We start from the raw sequence: 26,354 nt of genomic DNA, 5'->3' as shown, positions 1-26,354 counted from the left end.
CTCAGTTGAGTCATTCACTGTCAACCCAGTTAATATCGTTGACGTCTATAACCGTCAATGGCACTGAATGAGAATATAGAGATTTTTTTTTTCTTTCTCCCTTGAGATGTTTAAAAATGAGGTTCTTCTTCTTTTTCTTCTTCTTGTCCTCCTTCTCCTCCTTCTTAGCAACAGCATTAACTAACTCAGGCTAGCCACAATAAAAAAAAAGTGGATTTTTTTTTTTTTTATGTCATTAATTATTTCCAAATCCCTATCATGATCAAATTGGAATCAATAAAAAACGTGTATCAATCATTAGCAATGACATCGGGGAGAGCCCTCATTCATATTCACTGCCGGTAGTAAATGTAATAATATAATGAAGATGACATCGATAAATTCTGACCCTACCTTGTTGTTCTTATTTAGCAAAAAAGAGGAAATAACTTTCCTTTTTTCTTTTCTTTTTTTTTTTACTACAACTTCAAATGCGCCGAGATTTAATTTTGCGCTATTTGCAGTCCAGGACTAAAGCTTTTGCTTATCAGTAATTAAAAAGTTCTCCTTTTCCCCACGGGCTTCTTGAGCTTCACTGATAAAACGCCATCTTGAATTTGATGGCGCCATAGCCACGCACGCTCCTTCCCCCGTCCATCCAGCCGACCACAAACATCTGAGCGGTGTTTTGGTAAAAGGTATTGCGCAATAATGCTCGGCGTCCTGGCTGTGCAGTAACCCCGAACCGGCCTCGACCGCTTATCAAATATGGCAGGCGATTGGCAATTAAGTGTCCCATTACTTGGGACAAACGTCGCGCTTGGTCGGGGGACTCAAGGACGGAGCGTGACCTCCTCGTTGCTGTTGCACTTGCGGCATCTCCTGCTTGCTAATCGGGACAAGACGGAACACAAGCTAGTGTGTTTGTGTTTTTTTTTTTTTATCTGGCTTTGCTCTTATCGCAAACAGAAGCTGAATATGCGCTTTTTGTAAATGTGAGAGCGACGTAAAAAGCATTTGGGTCATGTTGATGGCCATTTTATGTCGAGTGGGTGTTTTTCCTCCCTGCGCTTAGATATGTTGATAAGAACAAGAGAGAGTAATGTTATAGTTTTTACATTTACATACAAAACTGCAGGCTTGCAAATATTTCACAGTATATTCAGAAAAATTCGACTGTAGCTTAGAACCGTAAAAAGAGACAAATCCATGCAGACGTCCGTTCGACTTTTTTTGGCCGACCCCCCCTCACCCCCCCTCCCTCCTTGACCCGATGACACTATTGACTGAATGCTTGATGAGGATGCTGAGGAGGTGAAATTCTACACTTTACGATAAGATCGGGAACCCTGTGACATTTCAGCCACTCCCATCTTCATCTGCATCACTTTGACATTGATATTATAGCTTTTAAAAAAATGAAAAGTGCCTAATTTATACCGCATGGCCATTTAGGGACTGGCAAGAATAAAAAAATGGCATTCGGTTTATTAACAAGCACTGCTGTGAGATCTTAAATTTGTATGAAAAAAAAAGCTAAAAAAAAAAAGTGTATATATATTAAAAATTGAAATAAATAAAAAATATAATATATATATGTATGTATGTACGTATATATTAAAAATTAAAAATAAATAAATATATATGTATGTATGTCATATAGAAAAAATGTTGCACTGCACTGTCTGGAAATTCGAATGAAGTTAATTTGCTCACAGAAAGCCGGGCTAATTAAACGCTAAGATTAATACACCGAAGCCGTATTTGGTTTTGTCTTCTTTCCACTCAAGCAAATGAATTGTGGGGGAAATATTAAGAGGCGTCCCTTATTCCCTGATGCAATTATTTCTTGTTCACTTATGTTTTATTCCAACTGATGATGTAAATGCGAGTCGGAATCCAGCATGGAAACATTCAAGAGTATCTTTTTGCACAAAATCGGAAGATTCTTTTTTTTTTTTTTTTTTTTTCCTCTTTCCTCAATTCCCTGATGTCAAATCTTTGCAACTTTTGCATTCCAGAAACTCCAGTCACGGATCATGGATCTGTCTGCAGCAGACTTGCTCCAGGAACCCGAAAGAAGCAAAGCTTTCTTACTGTCCAGGAACACAAATTCTCCTACAACTGTAAGCCTAATGGAAAGTGATTTTTTTTTTCCTCTTTTTTTGGTACCGGTGTCCTTGAGCTAACGTAGAAATCATTACATGATATTAAAATACAACCCTCAGCATCTAAAAGCCTGACCCCCAACCCACTCTTAGCAGAAATGGCTGGCGGTGTCACTTAACACAAAGAAGAATAAACACTTGTCATGTTACCAGAAAGCCATCGATTGAGATGCTTGTCATTAAAAAAAAAAAAAAAAGACTTTATGGGACAATGTTCTTCATTGGTCACCTTATATATTATGCATTAAGGTGAGGAAAGGAGTTGGCGATGAAATAATGCCCAAAAAAGGTCATTTTGTCAAAATGTGCAGATTTCCTTTCTTGATTTATAAATATGATTATATTTTATTTTATATTATTTTATTTTATTGTTTTATATTATATTATATTATATTATATCATTAATAAAAATGATAAAAATGACAATACATTTACAATAAATGTAAATTTGCAGTATGTATAAGATTTTTTTATATTCATTTTGTTATTTGTAAGAGCAACAACATTGTTTTTGAACAGCAGAACTTTCCCGGTTTCCAATTCCCTCAATGTTACATCTCGGTCTCACAGGAGTTGAACGGAAAGCCAGGTTTGCCCATCACCGCCAATTGTCTAAGCCAGCTGAGTCTGACAGCGCCGATGCCAACGTACCCACGCAGCAGCCGTAGCAGCAGCGAACTGTCGCTGTCGAGCGCATGCAGCGAACTCTCCAGCGGCTCCTACACCTGGAACGACGGGCCATCATCCTGTGGAAAAGTGGTAACAATCCTCCACTTTATTCCTCCACATAAATCCGGTTTGATCTTTTATTCCATCTTTTCTTTGACCCTCCCTCAGCACTCAACTCTCACCTGGGAAAAGAGGCTAAATTTGGGTTCGTCCGCCCCGAGTAACATCAACGTCCCACTGGAGGAACAGATGCCCACCAGGCGTAAGGAGACCAACATCCTGGAGGGGCTGAGGAAATTGCAAAGGAGGAAGCACAGGTCCTCATCCTCAACCAGGGTCTCCAAGTCCGGCTACAAAGACTGCATGAACTCCAACGAGGGTATTTACTCGCTTGGTATCAAGAGTAGCAGTAAAGGTGTGTCGAAGCCAACCCACGTTGGAAGAACATCGCTTCTTGTGGGGAAAAAGTTTTTGTACGATTCGGACGACGCAGATGATGAGCTTGTGCAATCCAGCCAGGCGATTGACGTCCCTAACAGGGACAGCTGGTTCTACTGCAAGAAGCTCCCCCACAGCATCTCCGACACGCTATGCAGCTGGGACGGGATGCAAGATGGAGGAAATGTGGCTGACAAGAGCCTCGTCGTGACAAAGCCCCCCTCGGAATTTCCATCAAATGAACGTCCCGAGAAACTCACGAGCAGTTGTCTCACCGAGATTGGACGGCCGTCAGCGTTCACTCGAGTGTCGGTGATGCACGTTCCCCCTTCGGATCCAGAAAGTTCCAATTGCTTCTCAGATGTGGACGATCTGGAAGAACTCAAATGTGACTTGCAGGTGCCCTCAAGCCAACCAAAAGAGCAAGCGGAGAGGAAGTCCCGGAGCGCTTTCAAACCGCTCAGGCCGCAGCACTTGCAAAGGGACCGAGTCGGAACCCAGTCTGCAGATAGTAGACCAGAACCCATCACGGCAACGAATAATTATCTGTCCGACGAAAGCATCTTGGCAGTATTTGACGCTCAAGGGGAGCCAATTGAACTAAGTCCTCAGAAGCTTAATGGACCTACAATTGCTCCTTTAGTTAGTAAAGAAGACAACAAATTAGACCTTCAAGAAAAACCAACGAGTCAGAAGTCAACACATACGGACAACTACGCTGTCCTCGATTGTCCGGAGAAACCTTCGGAATATCAGCTCAGGACCGGCAAAACAAACTGGGCTGGCAACGCAGACCGGCTCTCCGTGCAGTTCACCTCACAGCGGAAGTTAATCAAGCCGCCCGGCAGCCGAGCGTTTAAAGGACATTCCATCCCACCTCTGAACGATTCTGCCTCTCCGATGGCGGTGGTCTCAAAACTTCCAGCTTGTAATAAACCTTCCGCATCCCCAATCAGATTGTCAAAAGGCACGACCACCGAGCCAAACGGTGGAAACTCAGGAACTCCAAGTCAGGAGAAAACACCCCCACCTCCAATCACGAAGATATCCCGTTTCATCAAGAGCTCCCAGAGCCCAAAGGTGGCCAACTCCAAACTTCCCAATCGGTCCGAATGGAGTAAAACCTCATCCCCCGGTTCCCCTCGACTCTCAAGGAAACAACTGGAGTTTGCCGACAATTGTGAACAACCAACCAGAGACAAACACTGTGAAAGCGTGAAAAACAAACTCAGGTCGCCTTCGCCACCCCCTCCGCCGGGTCGTACCACCTCCTTACTGATCAAACCAAATTACGAGGGGTCGCCTCAAGCACATAAAACGGGGCTAGCTCAGGCATCCGCTGCGAGGGGCCCGCCCCCGAGTTACTACACGTCTCTCCAGCCAAATATGCAAGCAACACTACCCATTAAAGATAAAGACATGGACACGGACGCCGGCTACGGGACTGCACTCGCACCTCAGAAACTGGTCGACAAAACCAGTCAGCACCTTCAAAAGTCCTCTGGCATAACACCGAACACGGGCACTCCCAAGATGGCCGCCGCAAAAGACTACCTCCCACCCACAAACTCAGGCTTTGACCCCGAGATGGAAAATGCACCTAAAAGCTCAAAGAATGTCCCCCCGCCTTATAGTGCCATCAGAGGGTCCTCATTTGAAAATAAGAGAGCCCCCCCCCATGAATATGAGAACCAGAAGCCCTCGGTTAGTTTAACAGTTTCACTTCCGGAAGCCCCGAAGGTAAAGTCGGAACCGCAAAATGTTGTCAGCCCGTCGAGTTCGGTCGTGACTTCCCCGAACGTGTCGCAAAAGAGTCAAAAGATTCGCGTTTCCGTCGGGTTCAAACCGTTTTTAAAATCGCCTCCGGGTCATAAAAATAGTCCCTCTTTGCCAGATAAGCAAGAAAAAGATCATATCAACTTAGTTTCCAAGGAGACTGTGACTTCAAACGCCTCGAGCCAATGTGACAGCTCGCGGCCGGTGTGCGGTATCGATCCGCCATCCAAGATGTCCGTGACAGAGGTGGAAGGTGAAGTTCACGGGAGGTTACCGGAAGAGGAGCTCAATCCCGTCGTGACACCAGACGAGGGGGACGTCTGCAATAAAGGCAAAAGGAGCAGTCTACTTTTCTCCAGATCCGTATCCATTACGGCCAAATCCCATCTGAAACCAGCCTTGGGAATGAACGGGGCCAAAGCCCGAAGCCAGAGCTTCAGTACCAACTACAGCGAGAAACCCAACATCAACGTTCTGGAGGGACCAGGAAAAATCAGAACTCAGATCATCACCAACTCAACAGAAAGGGGGATTTCTTTGTCCAGACAGAGTTCCTCGGAGGTTCCCGGCTCGGCGGAGAGTCCAATCTACTCTCCCCGGACGAGACCCAACAATCAGAACGTCCCACCTGAGAGAACTTCAAAGTTAATTTCCAAAGGTGATGAATCTCAAAGCTCGGCAAAGGGGCAGACGGTCACGTCGCCCTCCCACAAGGAGACGCGTGGGTTGCCCATCTGTGAAAAAAATCGAATAAATAACATCTGCAGGCCCGGAAAAGCCACCTCACACTTTCAGCCTCCAGCGTCTTGTCCTTATAGTTCAGAAAACGTGGTGCGAGAAACGGGAGGCATGGCAACCACCCCTAATGAGGAAGAACTGAGCTCGGGAGGAAAAACCCTGACAGACTCTCCAAACCATGCCGCAGATATAGACGAGAAAAAAATCAGCCTGTCAGCCTGCACTATTGAAGAGAAGGTCATGATGGGAATTGAAGAAAATCTACAAAAATGTCAAGAACAAGAGAAGGTCGCCGCTAGTGAGGCCAAACAAAAAAGCGCTCCTTCGCTAGCAAACTGGTTCGGCTTCCGGAAAAGCAAACTTCCGGCTGTGGCCGGTAAGAAAACCGACGTGCCCAAAGGGAAAGAAGAGAAGAAAGAGACCAAGATTGGATCGGTCCTTGGAGGCAAACAGATAAAGTTGGACAAGAAAAAGGAGAGGAAGAAAAACGACAGTCTGGAGGCGCAGAATCAATCGGAGATGAGCAACAAGCTGAGCTCCATCATGGACCACTGCAACAATCAAATGGGTCAGATTGCCAGTCAGCTCCAGTGCAGCGCCGCTTTCATCGCCAAGGACCAGTTTGTCAAGGAGCTTCTTGGCAGGTGCGTAAATCAACACCCCCCCTCACATTGAATTCCCCCTAATTGATTAGTCATTTAATTCCCGCTGCTGCCACGCGTTGTCTCTCCACCGAGTCGTGAATCGAATCCTTCAAATGAATCGTTTGTAAGCGATTGCTAGCAAACATTAGCTTAAAAAAAAAAAAAAAAAAAAAAATCTTAAACACAGCTGTCTGTTCCGGTTGTGACTCTCGAGACAATTGTTGCGCAGGCACGCTGCGGCGCTTCACTCCATTGATCCGTTTTTTGGGTTTTTTTTGGTCACACCTTTTGAGAATCATCTTTGTTGCCATTTCGTGCTCACATGAGGGACAAGCAGCTTTCAACACATCTTGAAATACAGCTCAAATATTGTTTTTTTTTTTTTTTTTTTTAACAGGACGGCTGGAAAAGGCAACTTAGTCACCGCATCGCCGACGGGGATCTCCACACCCAAGAAACATTCGGAGATAAAAGGAGGAGACATGAAGATCTGTCCTGATGCGGCTGTAAGTTAGCGTTTTGTTTTATTTTGATAACGACTCTTTTTATTGCTTCTTTTTCCCGAATCGGGACAGACTTGAAACTGGTTTTGTTTTTCTAATAGCATAGCATAGCATAGCGAATAATTTGGAATATGTTTTTTTTTTTTTATGTCTATGAGTTAAAAGATCGATTCTTGAGAGCGTTAAAAGCTACAAAAAGAACATTTAATGGAGAGGACTAAGTGCAGTCACAAAGAGAGCCCCGCCAAATCACCTCGGAAATGTAATCCTGATGTGGCCTTTTGATAGCGCTGAGGAGGCTCCTTATCAGAAGCCCTCCATTCGACAAAGGGCCATTTGATACCATTCCCCGAGCCATTCCATCATCTCCTTAACGGCACAAAAGCCAGACACTTTAGGACCCCTTGTGACTCCCTTTTCACCTCGCTCGGAAACACGCCAATTGAAACTCGATTAGAGTACAATTAACGATGCTAATTGACTAGCTAGCATCTGGCGTGCTGAGGCCATTTTGTTATTTTTAATTTAGACTGTCCTAATGAGTGAGAAGCTCAACTTGTGACTCTCTTTACAGCAATCGTAACTCGATTAATTAGACGACAAGATGCTAATCGACGAGCTAGCATCTCCCGTCCTGAGGCCATTTTGTCATTTTTACTTCACAGACTCTCCTAATGAGTCAGAAGCTCAACTTGAGGGCTGACGGCAAAGAGGGGCGCAAGGTCGATCCAACCGGTCAAGACCACATGATGGGTAAGTTTTGTATTTTCTTGGACGCCATGATGGTTGTGTGATTGATAGCAGATGCTATTTACAGCTCGTTTGTAACTCCAGCTTTAAAGGTCATAACGACTGAGCGCCTGCCGTGTCGCTACAGCTTTTAGCATTTTTTAGCATTTATTAATATGAATTAAATGCTAAGCAGAAGTCATCCAAAACTGACGCACCAGATAGATGAACTAACAAATTTTGACGCTCGGGCACTAAAGAACCTCGTTTATGATCCGAGGGCATAAAAACAATAAATACATCAAAACAAATAGAAGCTAAGCATCAGACGGTGGAGGTATCATCATAGATTTGGGGCCTCCAAGCATGCAGCCTGGACGTGATAGCGACTCGTGAAAAACTACATTAGGTCCAGTGGCCGTTGCCTCGGGCTGGAATTACGCTGGAACTTGTTATAGTTTGCTTAGTGAGGGCATTTTCAACTGTCAAGCCTGGCATTCGATTATACGACTGGGTAATCTATGGCTGCCTGCACTCTGCTCTTTCTCTCCTGCCATTGCCGGTCTCGTCTGGTGCGCCGCATTTGAATGCGACAAATGTCGCCGAGGACGACAACAAGCTGTTCACGGCCGCTTGTTTACATTAAACGGTTGTCGCAGGTGTTGCCGGTGCGTGTGGATGTCAAATGCGGTGATGCGCTTTGTGAGCACACAAAATGATTCCAGCAAAGTGGTTGTTTTGAATTCTGCAAAATAGCACAGGTTTGGACTAAAGTTTTAGGCCAGCCTTTTTTTTTTTTTTGCTTACCGTATTTTCCGGACTATAAAGCGCACCTAAAAACCTAAAATTTTCTCAAAAGCCGACAGTGCGCCTTATAGTCCGGTGCGCCTTATATGTGGACCAAATTCCTAAATTTAAACTGGCCCGAAGCATTGTGTCATGAAATCAATCATAAGTGGCCCGCTGAAGACTATGAATCATGAATCAAAAAGACTATGGATCATTATTTTGTGATTATAAAGTAATTTGTTGCGTCTGAAGTTGGAATAAAAAAGATAAAATGGAGACTGATTTGATTTGGATTAAAATTCTGACATGATGCATTAATGGTGCGCCTTATAGTCCGGTGCGCCTTATATAAGGACAACGTTTTAAAATGGGCCAGTCACTGAAGGTGCGCCTTATAGTCTGGTGCGCCTTATAGTCCGGAAAATACGGTACCTGGTTAGGGTTGACCTGACCATTTTGGAATCTTAATTCTTCATCTTGGAGGAATTACAGGCCCATTTCTGAGAAAAGCCTGTTTGGTTCCAAAACAACTCATGACCCCTTAATATTTAAGATTAGTTAAGTTTCAAAAACACTTGTTTGTTTGTTAGCTTGCTTGTGAGCTCAAGTGTGCTTTATGATGCAACATTCTGCTGGGAATGGAAATATCCAGAATGTCCGAAGAAATCATTTGCATTTCTGCTGTTGAATATCTTTATGAGACTGACTGCGGAGAATTAGCCTTTCATGTTTTTTCAGCTATATATATTCACTTGTTTCCAAATTCTGTGCTCTCTTTGATTTCATCCAAATGGTAAAAATATAATATAGCGACCCTGTGTTGCTTATTGCCGCCCGAAGCCCTGGCCAATCACTTGAGTGTGTCCCCGCGAGTGCTTCTGTAACCATTTCTATGAAAGGAAGTTTAATTTGATTGGAGTCCTCTGAACGTGATCCTAATATTTTTTTTCTGTCTTCTGAACCCACCACAACAGACACCTTGTACTCTCACAAGCCTTTCCATTGCATGTGATGCCCTCACACCTTTTCCCGTGTGCTGACCCTCGCTTCCCCTAGTCGTCACATGTCCTTGTCACTTCAGGTTCCGGCTGTCAGATGAGAACCTTGGACAGTGGGATCGGTACCTTCCCCCTCCCTGACTCGGGACGCCATATCCCGAAATGCGAGCTCCGAGCCGAGCCTCCCTCCTCTCCTCCAGAATGTTCACAACCCGGTGTCAAAGTGCCTTCCCGACCCAACACCTGTCTGCATGCTCCTGGAAACTTGGGTCACTCCTTCTCTGACCCATCCCTCACTTATAGTGGTTTCACCCCGGACGTCCAGACCCGATTGCCCAAATTGGCTGGTAAGTCAACCTAACAGTTTCTTCTTCTTCTTTTTCTTCTTCTCTTTTTTCTGTTTCTTCGTTTTTGTCTTTTTCTTTGTTTATTCTTTTTATTATTATTATTCCTTCTTCTTCTTTTTCATTATTATTTTTTATTTTTATATTATGGTTATTATTTTTTATTTTTATTTTTTCTTCTTTTTTTATTATTATTATTATTATTATTACTCTTGTTTGTACTGCAACTGTGGCTACAGCCATTTTTGGCCATCATCATCATCATTGTCTTTCTTTGGACTTGTAGGTGCAAACAAGACCAAGAGGTTGAGCCTGTTCACCCCGAAGTGCAGCAGTTTAGCCACAACTGAGGACAAAGACGATGAAACCGGGAGGAAGTTCAAAGCGAAGGAGCCTGACGTTTCTGCCGTAAGTTTGAATGATGAACCACGTATGCAGGACAAAATTGGTCTTGCTGTGTTTGCATTTTCCAATTTAATTAAGTTTGGAAGTGCACACCAAATTATTGGAAAGCACTTTTCAAAATGGAACAGGTTGAGGGTCTGCATCAAAGAGACCCAACAGAACCTCTCTTGACAAAGCACTTTCGCCACAGTGGTATAAGAAAACTTCCCTATAATAGCAGAAAACTTTTTACAGAAGCAATATTCTGTTCTAGTGATAGGAAAATGAGGCTTCAAATTTGCTTCATGAACCAGTTGTATTTTATTTACTCCTCTAGATGGCACTGTTGATTTGAATAAAGCAGCAAGTCGTTTGATTTTTTTAAACTTATCTTGAACAGTGCCCTCTAGAGGCGTAAAAAATGACAACTGCTTCATGAAACATATTTGAAGCTTCATTTTTATTAAACACAAATGACTAAATGTCAGACATGTCACGACATTTTCCTGTTTTTTAAATTTAGGAGCGAGCCCTGCGATCGTGTACGTACTCCGGCACCAGTAGCGGCAGCGACACTGAGACCGAACTAAAGCGACCCGTAATCACTGTGAGCCCGATGCAAAGCAACAAAATGGTCGACTCAGGTCAGTCACCTCTCCATCAAAAATATTAATTTTTTCTAGGAAACCGGCTTTAGAATTTATTATATTATATTATATTATATTATTTTATATTGTATTATATTATATTATATTTTAATCTATTATTTATTTTATTATTTTTTATTCATTATATATTATATTTATTTATTTTTTATTTAGTTTTTTATTTATTATAGAATTAGCATTTCGGACCTCCAAATGAGGAAAATGACAACGCTTCCAAAAGATCTGGATTAGCTTCAGCGGGTTGCAGCCATTTGCGAAAATATTCATTCCTTATATCTCACTTCCAGTCAATTAATCAGTGAAGATCTCGCGTGAACTTCCCCTCCAAACAGTGACTCCTTTGAAAAGTGACATTGTGAATCTCGTGTAAATCCTGACTGTAACACATCTGTCTTCCTCGACTTCCCTCCAAACTGAGAATGACATTCGACCTCACCTGATAAGACAGCTGCGTATCGAAGACGCCTCGACGTGCTCAGCGTAGTCTTTCTTTCGGTCGGAGATTTTCATAGCAAAAGCAGGCCTAATTGCTTCGTTTCCTTCTCTTTCAGTCGGGTATCTGCTCCTACCCTCTTTAACGACGCTACCATCTTATTTAACCAGACGCTCAATATGGCCTCCAGCTGCCGCCGCAGGACAGCCGGGCTACCCTCGACTACCCTGATGCCGGGCCTGACACAAAAATCTATAATCTGAGTCGGGGGGGCGGGGGGAATCTGACTCAACACTTGTGTACGTTTGAGTTTGTTCACTGAGTTTTATGATTGACCTTTGATGAACTCAAGCGAGATGACTTCAAATTAAATCAAACTTTATTGTAATTCCATACAGCAAGGGGATGCCGGGGCCCTTTTCAAGCAATCTGCAAAATGTCAAATTCACCAAACGCAGACAATGCAGCCAAGGGAATTGTCTTCTGCGAAAATAATCGTGAGGACGGGTCACAAAGCATAAAGAGTCAAAACGAGTTCTCGGGAATCCCTGCGGGAATCCATGCAACAGATCATCGGGTTTTATTTACGTTCCCGTCCGGACGTGCTGCGGCACTTGCGAGAAGTCGCCCGCGGCCACACTTGGGGAAAGTTTGCCGGCTGGTGTCAAAAGATCTGCGATTTGAGCCTCTTTAATAACATGCGGCAAAAGACTCGGGAGAGCGACACAAAGCTCGCCGGGTCCCGTCGGAACCCTCGCGGCCCACGTTGGCCTCCCATTCATCATCCTGACAGCACCTGACGCTCCCGCTAACAGCGTCGTCTTTCCCTTTCACTAACATGTCTCCCGCTGTCGTTCCCTCGCTCGTAACGTCTCTCCTCAGTTCGTCTGGAATTTTTTTTGTTTTCAGCTCAGCATCCATCCTCCCGTCGGACTCTCACCGTTCTCACCTACGCTTCTTTCTATTGTTTATGCCGAGGAGTAAAAAATGCCTGAGGAACGATAGAGTTGAAGAGATTTCTGGTTGTTTTGGACCAAAGGAATAGATGAGATACATGTGAGCACGTTGAAGCTTATCGCCTTGAGAAATTTCAAAAAGAAAATAGAACATTACGACATGGAATGTGAAATATTAAACGATTTCCCGTGTGATTTAAGACCAACAGATTTAAGAGCGCAATACGGTATTCACGATATATGCGCATCTTATTTAACGCTACTATAAATTTCAGTGACCTCATGTATTATGCACAATCTTTGAACACGGGGAAATACTTTTCCGAAGGCCAATTCCTCACTCTGGGCAAAATCCAAATCAGGCGTCAGTGTTGCTGTGGGATGTTCATGCTTCAGGTTGTTGTTCAGAGCTTTAAGGCAGTTTAAAAAGTCCCATATTTAGAACTGCTCTGGAACATCTCATCCACTTGTGCGCTTCAGTCCTTTCATAATTTGTTGTTGTGACCCCAGGCGCCATTTACTGGTCTCTCAAAGTAAACCATGATTGTTCCACTGTGCTTTCCGAAGCACCTGCTAGGGTGTCAACAACCGCTTTGTGTCGACAGCGTGTGACATGAGCAGATTTGACTATTTTATTATTATTTTTATATTATTATATACTATTTTTATATATTATTATTTTTAGCATTTTTTATATTAATATCATTTATTTATTTAATTTTTTTATTTTATTTTATAGTATATTTATTATTGATTTATTTTATCTAATTATTATTATTACCGTATTTTCCGCACTATAAGGCGCACTGGATTATAAGGCACACCTTCAATGAATGGCCCATTTTAAAACTTTGTCCATATATAAGATTCGGCCCGTGGGCCGGACTTTGGACACGCCTGCTGTAGTGGCTCAATATTGGTCCATAAATATGGAGAAACTTGGAGGTTTTTATGTGCGCCTTATAGTGCGGAAAATACGGTATTGATTTATTATATCTATTTATTAATATTATACTATTTATTTTATTGTTTGTATCTCCGCAGAAGGAAATTGCTCCAGCGAAGACGACCGTCTGCCCCAAACAAGCCGGCTCGCTGGACGTCACCTTGGAGTCTCTCAACAAGATCAATCACAGCGGCCCCAGCATCCGAAAGGAGGCCGTGAGTGAGCGCGGGAGGTTTGACGCCTCGCGCGGCGGCACCAAGGCGGACGAGCCGTCCTCATCCGCTAGCTTGTCCGCCGAGGCGGGTGCCGATCCGGCGGGCTCCCTCAGCGACTCGCTTTACGACAGCTTCTCGTCCTGCACCAGCCGCGTCTCCAATGACGTGTGAGCCATTTTTTTTTTATTTTTTTCCGTGATTATTTGGGTATCCAACAGCGTCAATTGACTGACCGCTGCGAGTGTTCCTGCTGCCTGCGGCAGGGGCAAAGAATCAATTTTGATTGGAGTGACTGCAGTCTTGCACCTCACCTGTTGATGAAGAACCCAACAAAAAAAAAGCACTTAGAGGCGGAAAGCTCAAAGCGTCAGCTTGATGGTAGCAAAACATGACTCAATGCAATTTCTGGTGTCCTTTTAGGTTTACACTGTTTTTTTTTTCCTTTTGGGCCGAGTCAAGTCGGTCGCTTTGCTGGCAGTTGCTTTGGACATTCCAGGAAATTGAATCTGCTGCTACATGCACCTAGCTCAGTTTTTAATTTTATCTTCCACTATCAAAGAGCGGACACTTTGACTTCCTTAGTGTCTCTTCCAACATATTTTTATTTTTTTAAATCTCATTTCTAATTTTGAGTCACTTAACTTCTCTTTAGTGCAGATTAACAGACTGTTGGTAGCTCAGGGAACAAAGCGAACTCAAATCAATTGTAGCGTCAGGAAGATGTCGACTTGCATACAAACTCCGCCAAGAAGTTTTCTCGGTTTCGACGATACAAAGTCCGTCTCGTGTGTCTGCGTGTGTGTGGTTTTCCAAACCTGAACCAAACCTCACCTCTTAGACGTATGATTATTTTGTAAGTAAAAGTGATATAAGTTAATATCAGAAGGGGCATTGCTAATTCATATATGCAAATATGCACAGAAAAAAAAAATACACCTGTACATTCTTTTTTGCCAATCTTTCAAATGAGCTTTGGAAAATAGCTTGTAACTTTTCTTATTGAATTCTTTTGGGGTTCTTGTTTGAATAGAAATCTTTATTTTGATCCAAAAAAAAAAAAAGAGCTAAAATATTTTATTTTAAAAGACATATATAGGTAATATTATGCCAAATTCCTTTCTGGAACTTGACCAGCTGGTGCTAACCAACACAGCAGACTTGCGTGTTGCAATTTTCCTTTTTTTAAAATAAAACTGTTGAAAATGTGCGAGTGCGGAGAGCTTGTGTATTTTTCTAGGTGTCGCGTATTTATACCCATGGTTTTTTTGTACTATCGGACTGTAGTGTGATTCACCGCTATCCTTAAATGTTCCCTTGGAAATGGTTACCGGCAGTGTTACTTTGGTAAATCCAATTAATTGCTCTAATTATTCCTGCGTGCAATCTTGTCTGTTACACTAATGCTCTATTTTATGTAACTATTTCCTAAATAAATATGACCAATATTTTCTGTCGCAGCCGAGCGTGTATGTTTGTCTGTCCCAGCGTGCGTACTTGGTTTTCCAGAAAAGGAAAAAACCTCAAGGGGCCACCACGCCTGTAATCACTTTTCTACTAACAATCCGTCAACAGGAGACAGTTTGCACCACGAGTGCGGAGGGATTTCCAAGTAAGCAGTCCCACGGTGCTTCATTACGCAGCTTGACTGAATGCACTTAAACTCCATCATGGTGATTGTGCGCCATAATCTGCGTAATATGCTGAATTGATCCGGCGCTGGAACAGAATGATCATGTGCGACGCTTGCTTTAGTCACCACACAAGATCATCGATTTTTTTTTTTTTACACCACGACCATATTGAGCTGCAGAGACCTGCATGAGCGTGATGACACTACATATTCCAGGCTGCTAAAAAAAAAAAAAAAAAGTGGAACCCAAATGGCCCCAGAGCCCTAATTTGGACACCTCTGCGCCAAACTTTAAATGCTGCAAAATTGAGAAAAGTTTTGGAAAAAATCGCACGTCATTTCAATATTGAAAATCATAAAGTGATCGTGAGTGCCTCGATTCGTCACGTGGTCCTCTATAAGGGTCCGGCGCTCATCGCGCGCGTGCAGTGGTGGCCACGACGAGCGCGGAGGATGCTGACGAGCTCAAGCGTACGTGCGCTTCATCCGTGGCGCTTCATCCTGCTCTTGTTTGTATTCTGAGCAACTTTCTCCGGTCGGATGCCATCCCGGGAGACATGCGTCTGCTCGTTTTGGCGACTCTTCTTGGAGTCTTGGTTCACGCAGGTACGTGCCCCTTTTTCGCGAGAAACCACACGGGCGTGCGTCTTTAATATTTAAATATAACCTTCATCATAACCTCACTTAAATGATCGAGTATGATTATGAGGAAACTTTAACGCAGCTGCATCTATTTTTTGGGTATGACTTGGTGCCATGCAACCGGAGCATTACGCACGATGACTTTTCAAAACGGAAGCATTTATTTGATTTTATTCATATATGCAGTCAGAATAATAAGATGCTACGCTGTTAATTATATTTTCCGTCTTTCCGCGTTAAATCCAAGGAACTCCATTGACTTTTCTTATCGGTCTGAATTACCCATTGAGACTAATCGAATGCTATTTGTTCATGCTGATAAACTGCATTTCACTTCGCGGCATGACAGAAACCCTCTGAAATAATAAGAAGCCGCTTGTGCCCACAATCTGATCCCAACTGACTGATGGAGCCACTCACTTCCTTTTTTTTTCTTTTTTTTTATGTTTGCTTGTGTTTATCAGTGGCAAACTTGGCAGATTAATGAAGTCCACCTTTTCCATAATTACTCCAATAAGCATATGTGCCGTGTTTGTCTTGATTGATGCTGCTTCCATGATTGCTTCAACTAATTTGAGTTGACTCTCAGACTTCACTGATGTTTGTTATGCATTGCAGACAACTGTGATGTCCGCGGGTGCTTTGGCCACTCAATTTGTGGCAAAACAAACACTCAAGCTTCGATGGAGATGTTAGCAGACAAACACACGTCGTGGCTTTAAAAGTGGCCCGTAAAATGTTTTCTCTTGGAGAGGTGAGGCGGTGGCACTTGTACTTCCCTGGAGGCAGTGCATCACGCCGCTTTTTGTTTGCATTGTAAATGAAACTTTACCGACCTCTAAGAAAGTCGCTTGTTAAAAAAAAAAAATAAAATACCACTGATGTGATTTTTACGGCCTCGCCTCACTTCATTATGTGCTTGGCAAAAAATCCTCAGCCGCCCTCCAGCTCGAGGTGATGTCAAGCTAGCAGTGCAGCGGAGGGAAGACTCCATTAGTTTTGTTTGGACATGAAGCCATACCTTATGTTTGGCCTTTGTGGACTTTGAAAACTGAGTGAGGGCATTTGAGTGTGAAAAAAGGAGGCAGACATTGTGGTGAAATACGAGCGAGGTGCAAGGATGGCGCAAAAGCGTGGTGGTGTCCTGTCAGAAATCTCTGCTGCCCCAATTAAACCTCACCAACATTTTATTGCATATTCTAAAATAGAATTATATATTGTCTCAACTCTCTCGACCATTACACCGGAAACAAAAACAATCCCACAGTCATTCCTGGCAAGGTTGCAATAAATGAGTAGCATGGATGACACAATACATCAGATTCCCTGACTTTTGCAACCTTGACAGGTTGTTGCTTCAAGTTCCCCCACTTGATGGGGGTGAATGGAAAATACAATTTTTTTTAGGGCCCTTAAACACAACGTAACCTTTGACACATCTGCACCACGGACTGCTCACTACTCATGATTAGGAGCAAAACATGGAATCTTGCAATGTTATTATGCAGAGCCACACCAAAATATACTCCATCATCATCAAAAAAAAAAAAAAATGCCCATGCTCCAGTCATGAAAACCAAAGCTCCTCTGTGTCTTTGCAGGAGACACCCTTCAGATCCAGTGTTACCAGTGTGAGGAGATGAAGCACAACGATTGCTCAACGCCCGAGTACATCGTCAACTGCACCGTCAACGTGCAGGACATGTGCCAGAAGGAAGTGCTGGTCAAACCCGACGGTGAGTGAGCCAATCAAAATTGCCGTGTCGCAAACAAAATTGATTATTCCGATTATCAATTGAGGGTCGCTCGGCTGCCAATACAGTATAAGTTAACTATATAATTTCACGCAAGCAAACACTGGCGAAGCTAGAGGGGGGGCCCACGAGGGCACGGCCCCCTTAAAATATATACCAGGTGCCAGACCAGATAACTGACTTTTGAGAATTTAAAAAAAAAAATTTCTCCATACTTTTTTCTCCACCCGTCCCCCAGGAACATGTAATGAATCTGAATTTTTGGGGCGTTTGTTTTGCGGACCCGTTCCTCTTTTCCAGTCACTTTGCTCTCCAGGGTGACGATAGTGATAAATAAACGTCAGCCTTGCCACGATGCAGCAGATTAAATCTGAAGCCTGGTCCGACTCCAGAGGGAGTAAGTGAATAATTCAACTTGTCCCTCTCCTCGCAGGCATTCATTATCGGAAGTCATGCGCATCGTCCGCGGCGTGCCTCATCGCCTCCTCGGGCTACCAGCAGTTCTGCACCGGGAGGCTGAACTCGGTCTGCATTTCCTGCTGCAACACGGCACTCTGCAACGGGCCCAAGAGGAAGCGGGCCGCTCCCTCCATGGCGACGCCCAAGCCGCAGATGAGCGTCGGCCTCGCTCTCCTTCTCCCGCTTCTTTCTCTCGTTTGATTTGAGACACGGGATGGTTGTCATCAAAGCTCGTCGCCGCATAAATCCAAAAAGTACATTTAAGGGAAATTCTGAACCCTTGCCACTTGGAATCTCAGTGGACACGCCTTTTCGATCATCTTGGATTCTTTTTTTCTTTTTGGTGCACCAAAATATGAGGTGGACTTTTGCTTCTGTCATGGCTACTATTCTACGAACTGTTATCTGTGTCGGTGTAGTTGACAAGGAAATACGTACTGCTGATTTTTTTTTGTGCGTAAAAAATGCGCTGATATATTTAGGTTAACATCTGAAGAGTGAAAAATGATTGAAGGCAACACAAGGACCATAAGCACAATTTAATTCTCACCCGAGAGCTGCTTCGAGTTGTAATTAATGTTTAGAATTAGATCAATTAGCCAGATTAGATCCGATTGTCATGATTTCACGACCCTTTCATGCTTGCATGGGATTCTTTCCTCAGTATGCATAATAGTCTTTATTTGGTTCTATGCTTTACTGTTAAAGATATTGTTGCTTTGTTCTGATCGGTTTTCTGTGAAGAGTACAACTATTCTTCAGATCAATAAATGTTGTATTGACAGAGCAGGAGTCTTTTAATGGCTTTCACACTCGCCTGATTTTTGGCAAGGCTGATACACTAAGTATAAAAAATTTAACCAAGTACGGAACATTGCTTGCACTCAAATGTACTTTTACTTTCTGCTTGGCAAAGTCAGAATGGACAAAAATATTTTAATTGAATGCAGCTCAATACAAAAAATATGTTGACATCACCCAATTACGCTGAATATTTTTTGCATATTCCTCTGTGTGTGTGTCAAAGACGAGGACTTGTAAAACTCCCACTGGATGACCCCGATGGAGAAAGGACTTATTAGGACAACGACAACTTTTTTATTATTGCGAGCAAGCAACCGATGCAGCTCTCCGACTGCCTCAACATGTGCTCCGTTAAGGTCGAGCACAGAGGAGGAGGTCAGTTAGGCCGAGCCCACCTCCAGCTAGCTTTAAAGGGCAGGCAAAAGCAGCACATTATTAAAATTAATAAGAGGAAGGTGAAACTAAAGTCTCAGTCTAATGATGTGCACATAAGAAATCAGAAATACTTGTACATAACATTTTAACTCTTTGTACGTGGGACGAGGAGCACCATGCACTGAGTCAGTCAAGCTTCTCAATTAAACATCTACTGGCCAGACTGTTTTAAAAGCTACTTAACTGTTCTTACCATAACAACAGTAAAATGGCATAAAAGTTAAAGCAGCTTCTGATGGAAAATTAATGGGATGATGCAGGAAAGCATTAGACTAATGTTAAATATACTGACCCTTACCAGAATTGCAACCATTAGGGCTACCACTCTCATTAATAATATACAGTACAAAGACGACTCAAACGGAGGAAAAACAAAAAAAATATGGATTATGCACTGCTGCCCTCTAGTGGTTTCTTCCCTAATTTTCAAACTTGTCATTGTTAGAAGAGAGCCATATATAGATATGAGATGGAAAATGCAAATAAATTATTGCCAATGAGCACCAAATTATAATATATAATAATAATATAACATATATAATCATTAATAATAATTAATTAATTATTAGTGATTTATTTGCTCGACTTTTTCTACCCTACTACTTTTACCCCATCCCGGTAGATGGCGGTAATGTACCCGAACTACTAAATAAACTTACGTAAACCAAAGAAGGAGTCAGTTGTACTAGCTAATGCCATCCACTGGGGGTCACTGTTTTACATTTGAGAAATCCACAAGCTTGCAGGCAAATCTTTGGGAACCCGGAAGCGCTCCTCCGTCCGAAGAGGCTGGGCTGGTGTTCTTGAGGCTACGGCGACTTAAATCACCCGCGATCGGCATATCCATCTATATCGGGCGCCTGGCATATTTATTTGCATTTGGCTTGAAGGCGAGCGAGCATGGCTGGTCGAATGCCGGCTTGCGTTGTCGACTGTGGCACCGGGTAGGTGTGGAACATGCTAGCGCTATTTAGCTGCGGTTAGCTTACATGTCAAGTACCCGGCTAACGCCCTCATTGTGTTGCACCACTTTTCTCCCTAATCTGTGCCGTCAAAGTTTTCTTTTGCTTTAATGGGGGGAAAGAGGGATACTTATAAGTTGCTCAGGCTTGCGTCTTGTGATACAGCTGCCTTTTAAAGGGCTTTTCTTTTCGGTAGCTATCGAGGCTAATGCTACTTCCTGGTATCCCCCCCCCCCCCCACACACACACGGAAGGTGCGACGTTAACGATATTTTTCTCCTCCAGGTACACAAAGCTTGGTTATGCTGGAAACACGGAACCCCAGTTCATCATCCCGTCATGTAAGTCATGGGATGACAGATTTTCACCTTTTGATTATAATTATTTTTTTACACTGTCATAATGTGATCATACATAGAGTTAAGTATGACAAGTGAATTTGATTCGCACCGTTTGTCCACAAATATATTATGAGGGCCTTCTGAACAAGCGTTATTGTTTTGATTTCTCACAATGTTTATATTTGAACAGGCATTGCAATCAAAGAGTCCGCCAAAGTTGGCGACCAGGCGCAGCGGCGAATGATGAAGGGTGTTGACGATCTGGATTTTTTCATCGGGGACGAAGCTATCGATAAGCCATCCTATGCAACAAAGGTCAGATGTCATTTTACAACACAAATGGTTTAGTTAGACATTCTCAGCAGAGGATTGACAGTGTTTTCATTTGCTCCCTCCCAGTGGCCAATCCGACATGGAATAGTGGAAGACTGGGATCTGATGGAGAGATTCATGGAGCAAGTCATCTTCAAGTATCTGCGGGCGGAACCTGAAGATCATTACTTTCTTTTGGTAAAACCTCACTTCCCTCCCTGAAAAATGTTTTGTTTAGTGGTAACATGCTGTGTGTCTCTTGGCTGCAGACGGAACCTCCATTAAACACACCAGAAAACCGAGAGTACACAGCCGAGATCATGTTTGAGTCGTTCAATGTCCCGGGTCTCTACATCGCTGTTCAGGTACTAAAAAAAATAAAATAAACTTATATATTGTAAAATCATTATATACATATATTTATAGTGTTTTTATTGGGGGTGCTATGTTTATTTTTACAATTGTGTCCTTAGGCTGTCCTGGCTCTGGCAGCCTCCTGGACATCCCGGCAAGTGGGCGAGCGAACATTGACGGGGACCGTGATCGACAGCGGCGACGGCGTCACGCACGTCATCCCAGTGGTACGTGGACTGTGCGCTTAATCCACACCTTCCCGTCCTCATTTCTGTTTCCTCTGTGCATTCCAGGCTGAAGGCTACGTCATCGGCAGCTGCATCAAACACATCCCCATCGCGGGCCGGGACATCACGTACTTCATCCAGCAGCTGTTGAGGGAACGAGAAGTGGGAATCCCTCCTGAGCAGTCGCTGGAGACTGCCAAAGCTGTCAAGGTCAGTTTGAAGAGTTGAGGATTTTTTTTTTTTTTTTTTTTAATAAATGTGTCAACGTCTCACCACTTTTTTAAACCGAGTGTTTGATCACATGTCACCACAGGAGCGTTTCAGTTACGTGTGCCCCGACCTCGTCAAGGAGTTTAACAAGTACGACACGGACGGGTCCAAGTGGATCAAGCAGTACACAGGCATCAACACCATCACCAAGAAAGAGTTCCTGATCGATGTGGGCTACGAGCGTTTCTTAGGGCCTGAGATCTTCTTCCACCCCGAGGTGCATTTCTGTTCGTCATCCACTTGTGCATATTTTTTTATTTATTTTTTTTACACAAGTTGAAATTGACAATGGTTTGCTCTCGTGCAGTTTGCCAACCCAGATTTCACACAGCCCATCTCCGAGGTGGTGGATGAGGTCATCCAGAACTGCCCTATTGATGTCCGCCGCCCACTCTACAAGGTATGCAAAGCGGAAAGCAAACGGTTGGACTTTGTGCTAATTCGTCAAGTGCGCCACAGAACGTCGTGCTCTCGGGAGGCTCCACTATGTTCCGAGACTTTGGCAGACGCCTGCAGAGGGATCTCAAGCGCTCGGTGGACGCCAGGCTGAAAATCAGCGAGGAACTCAGCGGCGGCAAGTTGAAGGTAACGAGCGCAGACGAATTAATTCCCTACGATGAATTTGCACTCAATACCACACAAGCACCCAGTCATCGAGTAGTAAGTCGCCGATACCAATACTAAGTATCGATACAGTTTTGAGGTGGAAAATTTCCCCCCTAAAAACAAAAAACAGTCAATTATGCTGGATCCCAATTCAGCAAAATCAGGAATTTCTGTTCTACTGATTGCAATTCTAGAACTTAATTAATCAATTTATTTTATTTTTTTTGGCAGCCAAAGCCCATTGATGTGCAGGTCATCACGCATCACATGCAACGATACGCCGTCTGGTTTGGCGGCTCCATGTTGGCGTCCACTGTGAGTACTATTTTGATTTCCTTTTTTTTTTTTTTTCCTACTTGATTCGATCTAAGTTTGATGTTCACTTTGTTTTGACAGCCCGAGTTCTACCAAGTGTGCCACACCAAGAAAGACTATGAGGAGATCGGTCCCAGCATATGCCGCCACAACCCCGTGTTCGGGGTCATGTCTTAGGCCATGGGGGGGGAGCTGGTTGGGCGGAGCTGGAGGTCAAATGTAGGAAGCTCACACGGCGTGGTGCTCTCATGAGCTTTTGGCGCTCCAAAAGACCTCTTCATTGAGCTCGAATGACAGCGGACCAAATAAACTACCAACGGCGGTAACGACGTGACTCAATTAGAAGGGACGGGCAACTCCAATCATGTTTCCTGCAAATAATTTAATAATCGCTGGTAAATATTTAATTAGTGCTCACAGGGTTGTAACACGCTTTCTCAACATGCCTGGGTCAGCTTGTCTGGCGGGAGGCGGGGCTAAATAAACGATGAGTCATGAAATGTTGTGCAATTAATAATTGTCTTTAAAAAGAAAAGAATGCTTGCTTCCAGTTTGTGAACTTTTTTTTTCGCCTCTTGCCTTTCTACTCAATGTCATTATATTTAGTTGTGGCATCTGCTCCTCTCCTTCCTGACACATGATGCAAGTGTTTATTTTCATCCCTCAACTGACGGGGAGCTTCTGCAGCCACGCGTGAAGCTGACCGTCAACATGTCGGAGCGGTGCCACCTAAGCCCAAACGAGCGTCTCAGCGTGCTTCTCTTCTTTGCTTTGTTCTCCGTGGCGCTCGCACTTCTGTCCACTCTGGTTTTCTGTGCGACCGACTACTGGCTGCTGGGTTCGGCTGAGCTCTGCCAACCAGGAAGTGACTCAAGAGAGACACAGGTAGCGTACAAGATTTTATAAAACAAGTTAAAAAATAATAATAATTAATCTCCCTATTGTAGGAGCGTCCAAAGCACGTGTGTACGTATTTATTATGCTTAAAGATATTTAAAAAAAAAAAAAATCCCAGTCTGCTCATGATTAGGCGCCCTCTGCTGGGGGTGCACAGGCACTGCAAGAGTTCTACGGCGCAAGTAGTTCTGAAAGATATGGACCATAAATATAAATAATATAAAAATCCATCATGAAACAGCAGCCCTCGGAGGAAAAAGTTTACATATTGTTTGTTTGTTTGTTTTCACAAACAAAAACAATTTAAAATGTACATAGATTAAATAAATGTGATGGAGAATGTCTAATAAAAAACTCGTGGGGCTTACAAAGTGGCATTCTCCAGAGATAATACATTTAAGATAAATTTTCAATGGATAGAGAAATATGCATCTTAATACATGTCATACAAAAAGAAAATTTTATAACAGGGATAAGGCATACAACATACAACAATCGGGGAAAAAACACTAAAACTATAACTAAAGAGAATAATGAATGAGAATATTGCAATGCAAACTGCTAATATTTAATTGGTGGTGTTGTGATTCAAGGTGACAGACAGCATGCTCTTCCATGAGGGGCTCTTCTGGAGATGTTCCATCCCAGCAACATCTCCTCAATACTCTCTTTGGAATCTTTGGATCTGTAAGTGCATTTTTCCGCCCCGCCACAATGATTTGGACTCTCACAATAAAACTCACAATCATGTTTTTTTTTACTTTTCACTAAAAGCGCCAAATAGGAAAGTATGCCAGCCAGCGTTCCTCTTCCCGTTTCCAGCCAAGGTCCCATTTTGGGTGCCGTCAGCAGATTCCCCTGAGGAACCATACGAGCATCACAAGGCCATTAGTAGGACGTCTCATCTTGCGCATGTGTCCGCACGCTTTGGCCTCAGTTGACCTCACTGACATTTTCTCAGTTTTCAGAACTTTTTGGAGCATCTTCCTCATCGCGGGTGTAACCACGGTGGTCACTGGTGGGCTTTCTGTTATTTGTACGGCCCCTCTCTCCAATTACAAGCTCTACAAATTGGGTGGAGCTCTTTTGCTTTGTGGAGGTCAGTATCAATTCCTCCCCAAAGCCCGACCAAGACTGTTTCATCATTTCGCTGTCTTGTCTGGCAGGTGTGTGTCTGCTCGTCGTGGTGCTCATGTATGTGATGTGGGTCCAAGTGTTGGACACACTGGAGGAGTTTGCCCGAGGTCAGCAGGCAAGCGGTTGCAGATCTTTCCACCTGAGCATCCAGAACGGCCCGTCGTTCCTGCTGGCTCCTGTGGCCGCCTTTTTTAGCCTGCTGTCTGGTCTCCTCTTCCTCGCCATTGCACACAACGCTCGACCACATCACACATACAAAACAACACACACTCCAGAGCTCCAAACTGAACTGTGACTTTATTTGACATGCTTTAAGGAACCTGGCATCGTATGAAGCAAAGACTAGCAAAGGTCCTTCAAGAGTGGTCCAGCTTAAGCCTACCATATTCTTAAAAAAAAAAAAAAAAAACTGAGAAAAGTAATGACAAATGCTAGCCACCATCAACGCTCAAAAAACGAATTAAAACTAGATGAAATAAAAAACTATTTGTAATGAAAACTGTCAACCCTGCAGTATACTTAAACTTTTTTGCACATTAAACAGAAGAGTGACATTCTTTTAAAGTGCAAATAACATCATGTCACCAAATGAACACATCATCAATCTCTCATCGAGTATAAAATCAACCAGAGGATCCTTCTGACCTCCATCAGTGAGCATAATTGGAATACTTAATTTGGAGTTTAAATCATCTTCTTTTTTTTTTACCTAATGAATCGACCCACTCTTCTTTCATTATAACTGATCGATTGGATCAGACAGAAGTGCTGAAGAAAGGTGTGTCGAGCTTGAATGTGCACTCGATCTGGACATGAGAAGGATGCTCGGGTCACGGGGATGGAGATAATAAATGAGACTGTCACAATCCATTTCCTGACAGCAAAGCCACTTCCTGGCGTGGCCACTAGGGGGCAGTGTTTCTTCGTCATAACGTGTTTTTATTTACAGAGGCTTCACAGGCAGAACCCGGAACTCGTGGAGAAGCGTAAGTGGGAATTATTATTAACACTTCCCGACAGAACGACTTTTTATCCATTTTGGTGTAATATAATTGTTTTGAGATCCTCCATCTCATAATTTTCGCTTTTAATTTGGCGTGTGACTGAGATGTGGGTCAACAAGAGTAACCACAGTTCGTTATGAAATCCAGTACAAGTATGGCGCTAAATCCAAACTACCAAAGCATTACAAAATACAACAAAAATAAAACCTTGTGTTTATGAGTATTTTTAACAAGGCAAAAACACTCTAAGTGTAATTTTGCAATTTAAATCTTCAAAGTTAAATGTATTTATTTACTTGCTGGGTGCGCATGCGCTCTGAGATTCTCCCTTATGCTACCTCGTCGCGTCTTGCTAGCCGCGGGCTGACCCAGGGGCCACAATTATTCAACACTTTGCTCAACCAAGTAGAAGAATTAGCCTCTTCTGCCCGTCCAAGACCTTCTCACCTCCTTTCTGACCTCAGAGTAAGGCTTTGACTCAATTAGGTCACTCACGGTTGTCCTTGGGAGACCTTTTCCATAAACGTGAGACCAAAGTAATGTTCGGCGTGATTTAAAACAATAGATGAAAATGGAAGTTTTGTTCATTCACAAGTTCTTCCCCTTGTGGACTACAATTAGGCATTGCAAGTCCCACAATGAGAATTACAGTAATCCCTCGTTTATCGCGGATAATTGGTTCAAAAAACCACCCGCGATAAGTGAAATCCGCGAAGTACGGTCACCAATAAGAAGTCCTGGGCAAGCTAACAAGTTAGCCAAAAGATGCTAATTCGCGATCGTGCAAACACGCGAAAAAGGACTTCTAAAGGAATGTAAACAAATATT

General features: G+C 43.3%; 5 protein-coding genes across 20 annotated transcripts in view; all 5 read left to right on the top strand.

The window, feature by feature from the left end:
• Positions 1-14,834, top strand: part of LOC148401525 (nck-associated protein 5-like) — a 62,814-nt gene extending 47,980 nt beyond the window's left edge. The window contains exons 11-20 of the mRNA XM_088369192.1: positions 2,001-2,105; positions 2,718-2,906; positions 2,985-6,412; positions 6,810-6,918; positions 7,581-7,668; positions 9,515-9,778; positions 10,062-10,183; positions 10,683-10,803; positions 11,276-11,307; positions 13,261-14,834. Of these exons, the coding sequence (XP_088225318.1) occupies positions 2,001-2,105; positions 2,718-2,906; positions 2,985-6,412; positions 6,810-6,918; positions 7,581-7,668; positions 9,515-9,778; positions 10,062-10,183; positions 10,683-10,803; positions 11,276-11,307; positions 13,261-13,548 (4,746 nt within the window). The 3' untranslated portion in view covers positions 13,549-14,834. The remainder of the gene's footprint in view (positions 1-2,000; positions 2,106-2,717; positions 2,907-2,984; positions 6,413-6,809; positions 6,919-7,580; positions 7,669-9,514; positions 9,779-10,061; positions 10,184-10,682; positions 10,804-11,275; positions 11,308-13,260) is intronic.
• A 237-nt stretch (positions 14,835-15,071) lies between these two features.
• LOC148401524 (ly6/PLAUR domain-containing protein 1) lies at positions 15,072-18,649 on the top strand. The gene is made up of 3 exons (XM_088369786.1): positions 15,072-15,613; positions 17,251-17,385; positions 17,837-18,649. Exons 1-3 carry the CDS (start codon positions 15,565-15,567, stop codon positions 18,061-18,063), a joined length of 411 nt encoding a protein of 136 aa, XP_088225912.1. The 5' UTR covers positions 15,072-15,564; the 3' UTR covers positions 18,064-18,649.
• Positions 18,650-19,834: 1,185 nt separating this feature from the next.
• Positions 19,835-22,988, top strand: LOC148401523 (actin-related protein 3-like). The gene is made up of 12 exons (XM_088369768.1): positions 19,835-20,045; positions 20,349-20,404; positions 20,595-20,719; positions 20,804-20,914; positions 20,986-21,081; positions 21,190-21,297; positions 21,364-21,507; positions 21,611-21,784; positions 21,875-21,967; positions 22,027-22,152; positions 22,405-22,488; positions 22,570-22,988. The coding sequence occupies exons 1-12, from the start codon at positions 20,002-20,004 to the stop codon at positions 22,663-22,665; spliced, it is 1,257 nt and encodes a 418-aa protein (XP_088225894.1). The 5' UTR covers positions 19,835-20,001; the 3' UTR covers positions 22,666-22,988.
• Positions 22,989-23,100: 112 nt separating this feature from the next.
• Positions 23,101-24,942, top strand: LOC148401522 (transmembrane protein 182-like). The gene is made up of 5 exons (XM_088369781.1): positions 23,101-23,373; positions 23,979-24,072; positions 24,160-24,276; positions 24,347-24,484; positions 24,552-24,942. The coding sequence occupies exons 1-5, from the start codon at positions 23,200-23,202 to the stop codon at positions 24,815-24,817; spliced, it is 789 nt and encodes a 262-aa protein (XP_088225907.1). The 5' UTR covers positions 23,101-23,199; the 3' UTR covers positions 24,818-24,942.
• Positions 24,943-25,430: 488 nt separating this feature from the next.
• LOC148401520 (uncharacterized) overlaps positions 25,431-26,354 on the top strand; it is a 134,440-nt gene continuing 133,516 nt past the window's right edge. For 15 of the 16 annotated variants that reach the window (XR_015857250.1, XR_015857251.1, XR_015857252.1 and 12 more), the window contains exon 1: positions 25,854-25,991. The gene's annotated coding sequence lies outside the window, so the exon portion shown is untranslated. Of the gene's footprint in view, positions 25,509-25,853; positions 25,992-26,354 lie in introns of those variants that run through there. The other variant, XM_088369776.1, reaches the window with a different exon arrangement.

Source organism: Syngnathus floridae, chromosome 2, assembly GCF_059516105.1.
Source record: "Syngnathus floridae isolate MCC-2025c chromosome 2, RoL_Sflo_1.0, whole genome shotgun sequence".
NCBI lineage: Eukaryota > Metazoa > Chordata > Actinopteri > Syngnathiformes > Syngnathidae > Syngnathus > Syngnathus floridae.
This window is presented reverse-complemented; position numbering and strand designations above follow the sequence as displayed.

Bases quoted from the DNA above. Each gene is read 5' to 3' on its own strand.
- LOC148401522 (XM_088369781.1), top strand. From the start codon at position 23,200: ATGTCGGAGCGGTGCCACCTAAGCCCAAACGAGCGTCTCAGCGTGCTT. The intron at 24,073-24,159 runs GTAAGTGCATTT...TTTCACTAAAAG, and splicing joins TCTTTGGAATCTTTGGATCT to CGCCAAATAGGAAAGTATGC. The intron at 24,485-24,551 runs GTCAGTATCAAT...CTTGTCTGGCAG, and splicing joins AGCTCTTTTGCTTTGTGGAG to GTGTGTGTCTGCTCGTCGTG.
- LOC148401523 (XM_088369768.1), top strand. From the start codon at position 20,002: ATGGCTGGTCGAATGCCGGCTTGCGTTGTCGACTGTGGCACCGG. The intron at 20,720-20,803 runs GTCAGATGTCAT...GCTCCCTCCCAG, and splicing joins AGCCATCCTATGCAACAAAG to TGGCCAATCCGACATGGAAT. The intron at 21,298-21,363 runs GTACGTGGACTG...TGTGCATTCCAG, and splicing joins TCACGCACGTCATCCCAGTG to GCTGAAGGCTACGTCATCGG.
- LOC148401524 (XM_088369786.1), top strand. From the start codon at position 15,565: ATGCGTCTGCTCGTTTTGGCGACTCTTCTTGGAGTCTTGGTTCACGCA. The intron at 15,614-17,250 runs GTACGTGCCCCT...GTGTCTTTGCAG, and splicing joins TGGAGTCTTGGTTCACGCAG to GAGACACCCTTCAGATCCAG. The intron at 17,386-17,836 runs GTGAGTGAGCCA...CTCTCCTCGCAG, and splicing joins AGTGCTGGTCAAACCCGACG to GCATTCATTATCGGAAGTCA.